The sequence below is a fragment of the Quercus suber genome, unplaced genomic scaffold (assembly GCF_002906115.3).
Source record: "Quercus suber isolate HL8 unplaced genomic scaffold, Cork oak 2.0 scaffold_415, whole genome shotgun sequence".
In the NCBI taxonomy this organism is placed as follows: domain Eukaryota; kingdom Viridiplantae; phylum Streptophyta; class Magnoliopsida; order Fagales; family Fagaceae; genus Quercus; species Quercus suber.
In genome coordinates this window covers 335,588-350,344 of record NW_027069866.1, presented here as the reverse complement: position 1 = coordinate 350,344, position 14,757 = coordinate 335,588, and the positions used below count along the sequence as shown (strand labels likewise).

Below are 14,757 nucleotides of genomic sequence, written 5' to 3'. Positions count from 1 at the left end.
TTTTGTCTCCACCATGAGCATGGGCATGACAAATGAAAAAATCGGACCTCAACAAAGACTAATGAAATATTTGATTAATATTATTGAAATACAATCTCAAGACACGAATTTAGTGTTACCAATCTGTGAACTTTTGAAACATTAAAAAACGGAAACTTGAATTACTTTGACAAGCAAACACAATTTTCCCAGTTGGATCATTGATCATCCACTAAAAGAGTTTTTTTTTACGTGGCCAAAAAGAAACCTAATTGAGTCGATGATATCATCCGAAAGTTTCAAATGTATGAAAACAGAAGTAACAATCAGTAGACCAGCTAAGCAATTATAGCTTTCGGAAGCCATGCCATTTCGCTTTTAAAGACCAAAAGCAGGATGCGCTGAAGGCTACCACCATGCCTGCTACAGAGATGAAGAGTGTGATGAGTCCCAACGCCCACTGTGCTGGTAATTTCGTGTGGAAATCCATTTCCGTGAAACGTGATGCAAGAATTGACAGGAACATTAATATTGAAGCCGAAGAGGATACAGTGCTATTGCATCCGATATGAAAAATATCCTAAACCAAATACTTTTCACATAATAGGGGTGCTGTGTCTGGATTGGTGCCACCCGGTACAGTGAAAGCTGCAGTGAAAACAACAGCGGTAATCAGTGTTGCCACAACAATGTAAAAGTTTACTGTTTCCTTCATCCACTTTTGACCTTCTCCCAGTAGCTTTTCATGTTTCTTTGTAAATAATTCCCATGGTGTTAGGTTTTCTGAATCCTCATCTTCAAGTACGAAGGCGGCACAATCTTTTCTACCTCCTACAGTTTAGGAGACGTAAATTGATAACTGTATCCAGATCAAAAAGAATTTGAAATAATACAAACACCACCTTAAACCACAACATCTCCCGTTGCATTTGAAGGGCGGCTCCTGGTACAACATTTAATCGACTTGAAGGAGCCAATTCTCCAGCTAAGTGCAGAATGTTGTTTATAGAAATCAACATAGCTTAGAATTATTTCCTTGATAGGGCCGATCTCATGTAGCAGATTGAAGACACTCTCTTGCCGATTTTTAACAGCAATGTGAAATAAACTTTGATGCAAATTGCAGTTGTCAATATGATATTAGGATGAGAACGAATAAGTATAATTATAAATTCAGCATTCCAAATTCTGCAGCATCAAAAAGTGGAGCTTGTAAAAAAATGTTTGAGAATCGGGGGTCATCGAATTGTTGAACTTCATATGAGACACGATCAACCAATTCACGGACTAATGCCTGTATAACAGTTTTGTCACACAAACATTTGAACCCTGGATATATGAGGGAAAATCAATTAAAAGATCATTAAGTCAAAAGAAATATTAATTATATAATCTATGAAGCAGAAACATTGGTATGTATCCAGAAATAATATTGAAAAATTTTATATTCATTCTCTTAATGCTTAAGAGAGTATATTGTGTATAGTATAAATTACTCCACCTTACTTTAAAAGTTACAATAATTTTTTTAGAGAAGTTTTAATATGCTTTTATGTTAAAACCACTTTCCTCTCTTTTGTGTGTATGTCATTTCTCAAAAAAAAAAAAAAAAAAAAATCTCACATTATTTAAAAGAATATTGTGTATAGCATAACTTACTACACCATCTCTTAAAACTTAATATGACTTTTGACTGAATTTATGATATGCCTATATGCTAAAATCTCATAGTGTCTCTCCCATGTGTGTATGTATATGTTTGTTTATATATATATATATAGCTTAAAATAAATTTTATTTTGAAATTTCAAATAAATTTCAAAGCCAATGAGATTAACAACTAAGTTTAGGAGTCTACTTATTTTTTTCAAATAACATTAAGAATTAACAAGAAAAATAAAAATGAATAGATCTATGCATGTGAGAAATCCAACCTTCCACACCCCCGTTAAAAAATAAAAAAGAAGAAACCTACCTACATTGCTCTTACGTGTCTATAATAGGAAGGTACAACCGTACAAGTATTACGACAGAGAAGACAATTTAAATAGAAAAGGTTTACCTCATTAAAATTTCCAATCGTTAGGAAGAACATATCATCTAAAATTAATTGAGATTTAAGCTACTTCTCATTCCAAGTTGATTTGAGTAAAGTTATCAGATTGTGTTAGTGTAATATAACACGTACTTGGGAAATGTTATATCTATGCAAAGAAGGAATTTGGGTTCAAGTCAACTAACCGAAGTTGAAGCATCTTTCAGAGAGTGATAGCCGACTTTTGCTGCCAATTACAAAGGGTTTTTTGGCCAACTCACGCAATACTGCAATAGTCTTTCCATCTCTTGCAGTTGCTAATGTTGCATCGCTTTTCAGAATTTTGAGTGCTATATCTGTCCATAAAAACAATACATTTGATCATTGTCGAAGGTTTCATGCCCAATCAAAATTTCCGTTAAGGACATAAAACGATGTTACGGAATTTTTAATTAATTGCCTGAAACTAACAGTTACTGAGATGTGGGACATACCATACATATCATTGGTGATAGTAGCCATAAGGATCTCCATGCGTTCGATGGGAGACAAACTCACGAAAGGAGTCTGAGAGTATAGATACGACGTCATGTCTCTACTTCCGAGCTTTGCTGCTATGTGAAGTGGTGTCCTTCCTTCGCTACTGCGGATCAATGGAGCGCATTGTTCCTTTTCACCATCTCCTTAGCTATATTCACGGTTCCTAATTTTGCAGCAAAGCAAAGGGCTGTATCTCCATTTACGTTTGTCCGTTCTAAGTCTTCGTTGGTCAAAATTTCACCACTTCTTTTACAAAAGCCGTGTGTTTTGATGCGAATGCAATGTGAAGAACTGACTCACGCGTTTCTGTAATAGAATCTCGAATGGCTCTTGGGTACCTTCTCACCACTGTTTTAGCTTTGTTCCAATTACCTTCTAGGGCAGCTCGATAGAGGTCAAGGTACTCAGCTCTTGTTGGGTGCCCTGGAATTTTAAGCAGCATATGTATTAATAAAAAAAAGGCGTAAATACATTTTGGCCCTACATTTTGGGCCATTTCTCGATTTGGTCTCTAAACTGATTTGCTCTTAGGTCAGTTCCTGAAATCAAAAATCGATTCTATTTTGGTCCCTGCTGTCAACCACCAACAGAAAAATCTGATGTGGCAAACGGAAAACACTGTTTGTTGAGGTGAATAATAAAATAATAAAAAAATATAACATGTCTAAATTTTAGTGGTTAAATTAGCAATTAGATGGAAAAAAAAAAAAAATCCACATCAACATTTAATGTGTATATTACCAATTTTATCTTTCTTTATTTTTTCTATTTACCATTTCTCATTAACCAAGGAGATTTTTATTATTTTCTCAATTTTATTTTTTACTTTCTTGCATTTTCTATTAGCCAAATAGAATACCTTGCAATTAGGTACACCAATACTAAAGCTAGTTCCACCACCACCAATTCTTAATGTCCGTTTGGGAACAGTTTATTTAGCTTATTACTGAATTTTTTTTGCTAAAAGTGTGCTAAAAATACTTGTACCTTGAAAATTTTTGAAAAAAGTGAGAAAATACAGGAAAATTTGAGGTTTAGAAAAGTTGTACATAAAAACTAGAAAAAGCTAAATGTTAAAAGTTGAGCTTATAAGCTGATACCAAACACACTCTTAATTCCCACCACCTTAACAGTTCAACAGCACCACTAAACTAGATCCACCACCAAACCATATCCACCACTACAAAGCCAAATCCTCAAGGTTAAAAACAATAATCCCATTACCTTACAAGAAATCTAGTAAATTTAAAAGCAAATCGCAAGTAGATGTCATTCTGGTTTCTTATATGAAAAATATTTGTTGACTTCCATGTTATTTCATTAAAATCCACTAGTGCTTGGCACTTGAAATCATTAGAGGTGAAGGCTATGGCAGTGATTCCATCCAAGGGAGCAACAGAGATTAGACAACCTCTCTTCTTCAAAGGCATGAATTGGGTTGTGATTCATTGTGCTAGCCCACCAGTGATTCCAAAGCTAGTCAAGAGAGAGATCTCCTAGCGAGGAAGAAGAACATATGAGAATGAAATGAAAAAAACAGGAGACAAGGCAAAAAATAAAATAATAAAGTGAGGGATTATGTGGTGTGGGATGAACTGATGAAGACAGGAAAAAGATCTGATCAGTGTTAATCTTTTTGGTTAGTAAGAAACGACTTGAAAGATTAAAAGAAAACGAGAACATAAAGAAAATAAGATTTTACTTATTTTTGTTATTTGAATTTTTTTTATTTAAATGATAATGTGGAATTTTTTTAGTGTCTATTTAAATTTATTGTTATTATTATTATTTTATGAGAAATATTATGTCCACAATATTTTTACAACAAATCTTAAGTGACAAGTTGTTACTAGTTGTTATTGTTAGGGCAAAAAAGTAATTTTAATGGTAGGTTCAAATTTACACCAATAACACTAACCACCTATGATTTATTGTGAAAATGTTGTGGACATAACATTTTTCTAATTTTATTAGCCAAGCAGGGTTTACGTATGCCAACAATGCACATCGTTTGCCGTATAAGCATTTTCCGTTAGGGAGTTAATGATAAGGATCAAATTGATTGCAAGTCAAAAATAACTAGGACCAAATTGACTACTACTAAAATGTAGGGACGAAATTGACTGTGACCCAAAATGTAGGGACCAAAGTAGTTTCTAGCCTTCAATCTTTTACAACTTTCAACATACTTTATTTTCATATTTTATACTTCATACATCAGTTGTTTCAGCTCTCTTTATTTCCATCTTCTGAAAAACATCGTTGCTACAAAAAAAAGGCTCTCAGCTACACTCTCTTTATACTATATTTCTTCCACATCTACTAATTTTCATCTCTCTTTCTCTTAGAGTTCAATGTCATTTCGCAGCCTCAATCAGTCATCAGTGCTAGCATAAACAACCAATAACATCGTTGATCTGCTGTAAAGAGAAGAAAGAAAGTCAAATGACGACATTATTGTGTCATAGGATGTAAGTTTTTGATGTAGAACAAACAACACATGCCTTCTTGGAGCAGCAGGAGTGCAGGAAGTCACAACACAAGATCAAAGGAGGGTGCCATTAGAGGCCATCAGGGCAACTGTGTCGGAATTGCATGAAATTTTGCAGGTTGAAGGGAAATGGTGTACTGATCCAAATTCATGACAACCATGAGCGTCACCAAAATTTAGGCGAATTCCTTTGTTAAGGCCCCAAAAATAGTTTTTTTGCTATTTATAGTAATATTTGTTTTTCCTTAATAACTTTTTGTTTAAAAGTCAAAATAAGGTCCCGTCTATTTTGGGGCGAACCTTAAGGTCAGTAGTTTATGATTTTGCATTCAACTTAATTTTGCCATTTTTAGTAAATCTTGGTATTTTGTCACCTAATCTCGTAATTAGTGTGAATTAGGGTTTTAAACTTTTTTCTCAATATTTATATGTTTTATAGCCATCAGAGGTAGACCAAACTAATATCAATAAACACAGATGTTTTTTCAAATTTTCTTCTGGTAGATTCTAGTTTTTATCTCCTTGTGGATTTAGGGAAACCTCTTGTGAATTCAAGGTTTATTACTAGAAACTAACAGTTTGGTTTTTGTCTCATTAAGAGAGCATCGTGTGTGCTTTCTTCAGGCTTTTCCAACATCAGTTGGTATCAGAGCCTTGAATTACCTTGGTCTGATGGCTAACTGGCGAGACGGTGACCACCACAACAATGATGGCGTGACCACGTCAACAATCTAGTTTTCACTAGGGCTGAGATCCTTGATTTTCATGATGAAAATCAATAGTTTTGTGATTCAACCCAACATACTCTAAACCAGATTCAAGAAGTGCTTGCCACCCTACTTAATTGAAACCCTAATCGTGATGACGAAGAGCAACGTGATAATCGAGCATATGGCTCTCCCCATCGCTGTCCAAATCAAAACAGGCAGTAAGACTACGACGAAGAGAATAGTGAGGACGAGGAGCATGCAATGAAAGTCCTTGGGAATCATCGTGGTCCTACGAGGGATAATAGCCAAGATTATCAGGAGCAGAGGGATTATCAAATGAAAGTAGAGTTACCATCCTTTAATGGTAATGTCTCTATTGAAGAGTATCTGGATTAGGTCAGTGAGGTGGAGAAGTTTTTTGATTATGTGGGTGTTATAGATAAATAGGTGTGTTTGGTGGCTAACAAATTGAAGGGAGAAGCATTTTCCTGGTGGGATCGTGTTTAATTAAACTGTACCCATGAATGAAAGCTTTCGATACAATCATGGAGGAGGATGAAGAGATTAATGGCAGATTAGTTCTTACCACTAGATTACCAGCAGGAGTTGTTCAGACAGTACCAGGATTGCAGGTAGGGTACTCGAATAGTTAATGAGTACATAGAGGAGTTTGACAGGTTGGCAAATTGCAATGATTTAGAGGAAATTGAAGATCAACAGATATCCAGATTTGTACATGGACTGTGAGTTTCCATCTGTCAAGTATCCTTACAAACCCTATATACTTCAAATGAGGCTGTAACCCTATCCAAGAAAATAGAATACCAACATCTCAAGACAGGTTCGAAGTTTTCCAGCTGCAGTGAGGAGTCATCCAGTTCCATTGCCAACAAAGGTAAATAGCCCATGTTTACACCACGATCACAACCCGTGGTTAGGGAGAATAGTGGGGTCAACCAATCCACAGTGGCATTAGCAGGTTCCATAGCCCAGCCGATAGTAAATGCCAACCCCTATGCTAGGCCAACTAGGAATAAGTGCTATAGGTGTGGAGAACTTGGACATCAATCTAGTACTTGCCCTAAGCAAGTCGCAATGATTCTGGTGGTAGCAAAAGAAGGAAGGGCAGAAGTTGAACAGGAGGGTGAAGAGGTGTATAATGATGTTAATCCATATGCCTATGATCCTAATAAGGTCCAAGAAGATGAGGAAAGGGTGCCATTAGAGAGGTCTTTGGTGATTCAGAGGTTGTTGCTCACACTGAGGGTGGATAATAGTGATTAGAGGAATGAGATCTTCCGAGCACGATGCACTATCAGTAAGAGGGTCTGTGATTTGATCATTGATAGTAGCAATGTAAAGAACATCACGTCGAAGAGTTTGGTTACCAAGCTGGGACCAAAGATAGAAAAGTATCACTCTCCATACAAGATAGGTAAGATCAAGAAAGGTACGGAAACTCTTGTTACTCAAAAATGTCGTGTTACTTTTTCTATGGGTAAATGTTATGTAGATGAAGTAGTTTGTGATGTTGTTGAAATGAATGCATGTCATTTAATATTGTGTAGACCTTGGCAGTATAATGTAGATGCTACTTACAGGTGTAAAGATAATGTGTATGTGTTCTTTAAGAATGGAAAAAAATTGTCCTTGGTCCTATTAAGGGAGGCAGTGTACCCAAAGCTTCTAAATTGGAGGGCAAGCCATCACTTCTCATAGTCAATAATGAGGATGAGTCTGACAGGGAGTGTAAGGAGTTAAAATAGGTGTATGTTGTAGTGGTGACGGATGGGGAGCCGAAGAAGGTTGCTAAGATACCTAAGGCAATTCAACCATTGATTAAGGAGTTTGAAGAGCTTTTTCCAGAGGAGCTACATGCAGGTTTGCCACCAATGCACGACATCTAGCATTGCATTGATTAAGCTCCTAAAGCTAGTCTACCAAATTTGCCACATTACAGGATGAATCCTCGAGATGGTCAGATTCTACAGGGGCAGGTGGATTAGCTTTTGAGCAAGGGACAGATCAGGGAGAGTATGAGTCCATATGTAGTACCGACATTATTAACACCGAAGAAGGATGGGAGCTAGCATATGTGTGCAGATAGTCAAGCCATCAACAAGATCATAATCATGTATCGATTTCCTATTCCCCAACTAGATGACATGTTTGATATGCTGAGTGGGTCCAAGTGTTACACTAAGCTGGATCTCAAGAGTGTGTATCACCAGATTTGGATCCGATCTGGAGATGATTGGAAGACAGCTTTCAAGACAAATAAGGGGTTGTATGAGTGGATGGTGATACCTTTCGAAATGTCTAATACTCCCAACACTTTCATGAGGCTTATGAATCAAGTATTGAAACTATTTATTAGGAAGTTTATGGTAGTTTATTTTGACGATATCCCAATTTATAGTAAGACAGAAGCAACCCACTATAATCATGTGTGAGAAGCATTGGTGGTGTTGCAGGCCAATGAGTTGTATAACAATTTGAAGAAGTGCAGCTTCTTGACTGATAAGTTGTTGTTCTTAAGGTATGTGGCCAGTGTGGATGAGATTCATATTGATGAGGACAAGGTTCGTGCAGTCAGAGAATGGCCAACCCCAAAGATAGTGAGTGATGTGTGAAGCTTCCATGGGCTGGCAACCTTCTATTGAAGGTTTGTTCAAGATTTCAGTAGCATAGTGGCCTTTATCACTGAGTGTCTGAAGAAGGGAAGGTTCTCATAGGGAAAGGTGGCAGAACAAAGCTTTGCCTTGATGAAGGAGAAGTTGAGTACCGCTCCAATTTTGGCATTGCCCAACTTCGATAAGGTGTTTCAGGTGGAGTGTGATGCATTTGTGGTCAGGATAGGCGCTGTTCTTTTATCAGACAATAGACCAGCAGCATTCTTCAGTAAGAAAGTGGATAGTTGAACCATCAACAAGATCACAGTCAGGTATCGATTTCCTATTCCCTGGCTAGATGACATGTTTGATATGCTAAGTGGGTCTAAGTGTTGCACCAAACTAGATCTCAAGAGTGGGTATCACTTGTAATACCTGGAGAGAGAGAGAGAGAGAGACTAAAAGGAATGTTATTTAAGTAAATTTTTTTATGGGGTCAATTTTATAATTAATATTTCTAAGTGGTTCTTTTAGAAAATAATGTTGAAACCCTAACTATATATATAGCCTAATTTAAGTTAGCATATAGTGATAGATGTTTTGAGAGAGGAGACTATTCAAAATACTCAAGTAGAAAATGTTTGACTGCACAATTGAGGTAAGAGCCTAAGAATCTATTTCTTATCAAATCTAGGTTTTATTTGAAATTAGAGTATTTTTAAGTGGGTATTTTGGCTAGTGAAACTATTTAAATATTCAAGAGTTATAATGATGCAAATGTATAGAAGTTTAGATTTATTTTTTTGGTAAGTTGGACATTGTACCTGTAGATTTTTCTGCCTTGGTATTGTGATTTTTTTCCTATGCCAACTTTTGTGTCATGCATGTAAGTGTAGATGGAAGTTGCATAAGGTAAGGCATGGTGAGTCCGGTTCTGCACGAGTTTCTACCTTAAGAAGTTGCACCGAATTGTGGATTTGGTGAATAGGAAAAGTCATGGTGTGGACTTGAAGTCTTTGACAAATAAATTAAAAAAAAAAAAAAGAAAAAAAGAAGAAGAAGAAAGAGAGAGAGAGAACACACATATAGAAGATAGATCTAGGTGTGTCCTTTAAAGATTGACTTTTGACCATATATGGCTGTGTATAGCCTATTATATAGGCTTTATTCCTAAGGAACTATTAGCAGTAGGAAGTAAATGAAATATACATTATGAATATGTAGAATTTTGGTGTGAGATAACAGTGGACAGTTGTTGGATATTTTAGTAGTTTTCTCTTCTGGCTGACTATAGTTATAAGTCATTCTTAAATTATTTCATTATTGCGTAAATGGTACCTGCAAAATTGTCTTAGGTGATATCTAAGGATTTTAGAAGAAGTGTTAGGGAGAAGTTTCTTTTGGTATGGCTTTTGGAGGTAAGTATGTTATCCTAATTGGTTTTATTTTGCATATTTTAATTATAGAAAATTGTCTACAGTTGTTACAATTTTATTTCTATTGTATTACTGATTTCAAGTAAAGAATTATGACAAATATATCTTATTACTGAATATATGATGTATTTTATTTAATTGTTTTTAGCTATACTGATTCAAAGTAAAGAATTATAGAAATATCACAAATAGATTTGAATATTGAAAATATGATTATATATATATATATATGTATGTATTTGAATAAGATATATTTTTGTTAGAAACTATGATTTCATATATATGATTATGAACAATTTGACTATGAATTTATTCTGATACCTAGCTAACGGGGTTATTCATTGATACTCTGATACCCAAACTAATGGAGGTTATTCATTGGTACTCTGATACCTAGCCAATCGGGGGGGGGGGGGGGGGGTTATTCATTGGTACTCTGATACCCAAATCAATGGGGGTTATTCATTGGTACTCTGATACCAAGCCAATGGGGCTTATTCATTGGCAGTCTGATACCCAAACCAAAGGGGGTTATTCATTGGCATTCTGATACCCAAACCAAAGGGGGTTATTCATTGGTACTTTGATACCCAGCCAATGAGGGTTATTTATTGGTACTCTGATGCCCAGTCACGAGGATATAGCGTGACCATAGTCATAAGATTGTTAAGAATATGAATTACGTTTGAATATTTGATCTATTTTTGAGTCCTTAAAACTACATATGTGATTTTGGAAATATTTGAGTATTTGAACTATATTGAGTCATTAAAATTGCTTATGAATTTTTGGAACCTATTGTAAGTTATAGATTTTGATATATGGAAAACTGACTGCTTTCTAAACCATCTATGATATATTTGTAAGATAAAAGTATGTGATCTATTTGCAACTTATTATTTTAAGATTACGAAGCTACTTTAGTTATTTTTGAAAACCCATAGTATATTATAACTATTGAAAACTCATATTACATCTTATTTCTTTACAGATCTATTGCTTGATAGAACTTATTAGAATTTTGGTTACTTATTGAGTTGTGAGCTCACCCATTTTTCCCCTCAAATTTCAGATTGTGAAGAATAGTAAGTTTTGGGAGTTTTGATGTTGTGTTGTGAGCAGGAAAAGAAGTTTAATGATTTTGGGATTGGATGGGCTTCTAATAGTTTTGTATTTATTGGCCAATTGGCATTATGTACATAAGGTTTGGATTTTGTTCCTATTAAATTATTGGAGATCTATTCATAAAAAAATTTTAAGGATAAATTTAGTTGTTAAGAAGGCCTTGCACACTTGTAGGGTGCTTACTTTATAAGCGTGTGGCGGTTGTCACATGCCTATCTTTATAGTTGGGTTCGGGGCGTGACATCACTAGATTTGGATTCGTCCTGGAGATGAGTGGAAGACAGCTTTCAAGACAAAGGATGGGTTGTATGAGTGGATGGTGATGCCTTTTAGAATGTCCAATGCTCCCAACACTTTCATGAGGCTTATGAATAAGGTATCGTAACCATTTATTAGGAAGTTTGTGGTAGTTTATTTTGACGATATCCTAATTTACAGTAAGATAAAAGTAGCCCACTATAATCATGTGTGAGAAGTATTGGTGGTGTTGCAAGCCAATGAGTTATATATCAATTTGAAGAAGTGCAGCTTCTTGATTGATAAGTTGTTGTTCTTAGGGTATGTGGTCAGTGTGGATGGGATTCATGTTAATGAGGACAAAGTCCGTGCAATCAGAGAATGGCCAACCCCAAAGACAGTGAGTGATGTGTGAAGTTTCCATTAGCTGGCAACCTTCTATCGAAGATTTTTTCGAGATTTCAGAAGCATCATGGCCCCTATCATTAAGTGTCTGAAGAAGGGAACGTTCTCATGGGGGAAGGAGGCAGAATAGAGTTTTGCCTTGATCAAGGAGAAGTTGAGTACTGCTCCAGTTTTGGCATTGCCCAACTTTGATAAGGTGTTTCAGGTGGAGTTTGATGCATCTATAGTCAGGATAAACGTTGTTCTTTCACAAGACAACAGACCAGTAGCATTCTTTAGTAAGAAAGTTTATGAAGCTCGAAGTAAATGGTCGTCCTACGAGCTGGAGTTCTTTGCTATAGTACGGACTCTTAAGCATTGGGAGCACTACCTAATTTAGAGGGAGTTTATATTATATACAGATCATAAGGCATTAAAGCACATCAAAAGTCAAGCTAGCATTAACTGGAAGCATGCTTGGTGGGTAGCTTATATATAGCATTTCCATTTCACATTAAAGCACAAGTCTGGTTTCACTAATAAGGTGGCAGATGTGCTAAGCAGGAGAGCATCTTTGTTGACCACTCTACGTACTGAAGTTGAAAGGTTTGATTGCCTGAAGGAGCTGTACGAGAATGACGAGGATTTTGGTGATATTTGGGGTAAATGTCATCAAACTCATACTGCTTTCAATGGTATGTACATCTAGGACCATTTCCTCTTTCGGGGTAATCAATTATGCATCCTTCAAAGTTTATTAAGGGAGCAGATTATTAGGGAGCTGCAAAATGGAGGTTTGGGTGGATGCATGGGTAGAGATAAGACTATCGCACTGGTAAAGAAGGGGTATTATTGGCCACAACTCAAGAGGGATGTTGGCAATCATATGGAAGTGTCCAATCTACCAAACTGCCAAGGGTCAATGTTAGAATACTAGTTTATACATGCCTTTCCTAGTTCCACAAACACCATGGAAGGATCTGTCTACGGACTTTATACTCGGTCTTCCTCGAACCCAGCGAGGTATGGATTCTGTTTTTGTTGTAATTGACAGGTACTCAAAGATGTCTCATTTCATAGCATGCAAGAAGACTTTAGATGCTACTCGAGTGGCCAATTTGTTCTTTAAAGAAGTTATACATTTGCATGGAGTGCCAAAGTCCATTACCTCTGACCGGGATTCCAAGTTCATCAGTCACTTCTGGCAGACCTTGTGGAAGCGTATTGACATTTCCTTGAATTACAGCAACACCAGCCATCCTTAGACTGATGGCTAGAAAGAAGTGGTTAATCGCACTTTGGAGAATTTGATCTGATGTATCTTAGGTGAAAAGCCCAAGTAATGGGATCTTGAATTGTCCCAGATAGAATTTGCTTACAACAACTTAGTCAGCAAAAGCACCGATAAGTCTCCATTTGCCATCGTCTATTGTGTGCCCCCAAAACACGCTTTAGACTTGGTACCTTTACCTGAGCTTCTAGTGAGTCAAGCAGCAGAGAATATGGCTAACCATATTCAGGCTATGCAAGAGGAGGTGAGATACAAACTTGAAGCTACAAATGCCAAGTACAAGGAAGCTACTGATCAGAAGAGGTGTGAGATGATCTTCAATGTTGGGGATTTAGTGCTAGTCTATCTTAGAAAGGAAAGATTTCCTATTGGTACCTATAACAAATTGAAGGATAAGAAGTATGAGCCATTTCAGATTACTAAGAAGATCAACAACAATACTTATGTGGTTGCTCTTCATTCAGATATAAGCATTTCTTCTACCTTCAATGTTGCTAACTTGTATGATTATCATCCTACTGATGAACCAGATAGTGGGAACTCGTTGTTGAGTTCTTTTTAAGTGGGGGAGGCTGATGTAGAACATACAACACATGCCTTCTTGGAGCAGCAAGAGACCAGAAGTCATAATGCAAGATCAAAGAAGGGATGCTAGTAGAGGCTATTGGGTTGATAGTGTCGGAATTGCATGAAATTTGGTAGGTTGAAGGGAAACGACGTTCTGATCCAGACTCATGACATGCCATGAGTGTCGCCAAAATTTAGGCGAATTCCTTTGTTAAGGCTCCGAAAACAATATTTTTGCTATTTATAGTAATTTTGTTTTTCCTTAATAACTTTTAGTTTAAAAGTCAGAATAAGGTCCTGTCTGTTTTGGGGCGACCCTTAAGGTCAGTAGTTTATGATTATGCATTTAACTCAATTTTGCCATTTTTGGTAAATTTTGATATTTTGTCACCTAATTGCGTGATTAGTGTGAATTAGGGTTTTAGACGTTTCTCTCAGTATTTATATGTTTTGTAGCCGTTAGTGGTAGACCAGACTATTATCAATAAACACAAACGTTTTGCCAAATTTTCTTCTAGTGGATTCTAGTTTTTATCTCCTTGTGTATTCAAGGAAACCCCTTGTGGATTCGAGATTTACTATCAAAAACTAATAGTTTGATTTTTGTCCCATCAAGAGAGCATCGTGTGTGCTTTCTTCAGGCTCCCACGACATCAGTTTTGCACTAGTTCGGTACTCGTTAACCTTCGGTACTCGTTAACCGGCCAAAATTTGGTATTTACCCTAGTACGACCAAAACAACGTCAGTATGGCTGGTATTTGAATTGGCATGAAATCTCTACCTTTGTTGGGTCCCAAATAATATTATCACCAAAATTATTAATCCAAAATAGTCATCATACACAAAAATACAAATATTTACATGAAATGCCCTTTCTCCTTGAATGGAAAAACCACGAAACAAACACCGAATCAATTCACTATTATCAAATCAATTACAATAATTCTTAAGTTTATGCCTAACTTGAGATTCACCAAATACAATAATAAATCCTCTTTTGTATGTCTCATAGTTAAAGAAAATCTTCTTGTTTTCTTTACTCTCACACATACTAATTATTTATCTCAAAGGCGGTAACACTTTTATCTCTCCTCTCCATTTTCTTCTCCACTCACATCTCTCTCTCTCTCTCTCTCTCTCTCTCTCTCTCTCTCTCTCTGCTATCTTCATTTTCTAGAACGTAGTTCTTCTTGGCTATCTCTCACTCTATGTGGCACACCCTTAACTACTCTCGTGCAACTCTCCTTGGATGTGTTTCCTCTTTGTCTTTCTTCACTTTTTAACATCAAACAAAGTCTGTTAGGTTCTAAGAAATTAAGAACTAATGTACTAGAGTTTTAATGTGTAAT

The 14,757-nt window shown here is 36.3% G+C and overlaps 1 protein-coding gene across 1 annotated transcript; it reads right to left on the bottom strand.

The window, feature by feature from the left end:
- Positions 1–83: 83 nt before the first annotated feature.
- On the bottom strand, positions 84–3,124 carry LOC111982947 (uncharacterized). The gene is made up of 4 exons (XM_065761489.1): positions 2,509–3,124; positions 2,221–2,370; positions 882–1,308; positions 84–810 (listed from the first exon to the last, which is right to left on the bottom strand). The coding sequence occupies exons 1-3, from the start codon at positions 2,603–2,605 to the stop codon at positions 1,145–1,147; spliced, it is 411 nt and encodes a 136-aa protein (XP_065617561.1). The 5' UTR covers positions 2,606–3,124; the 3' UTR covers positions 84–810; positions 882–1,144.
- Between the last annotated feature and the right edge of the window lie 11,633 nt (positions 3,125–14,757).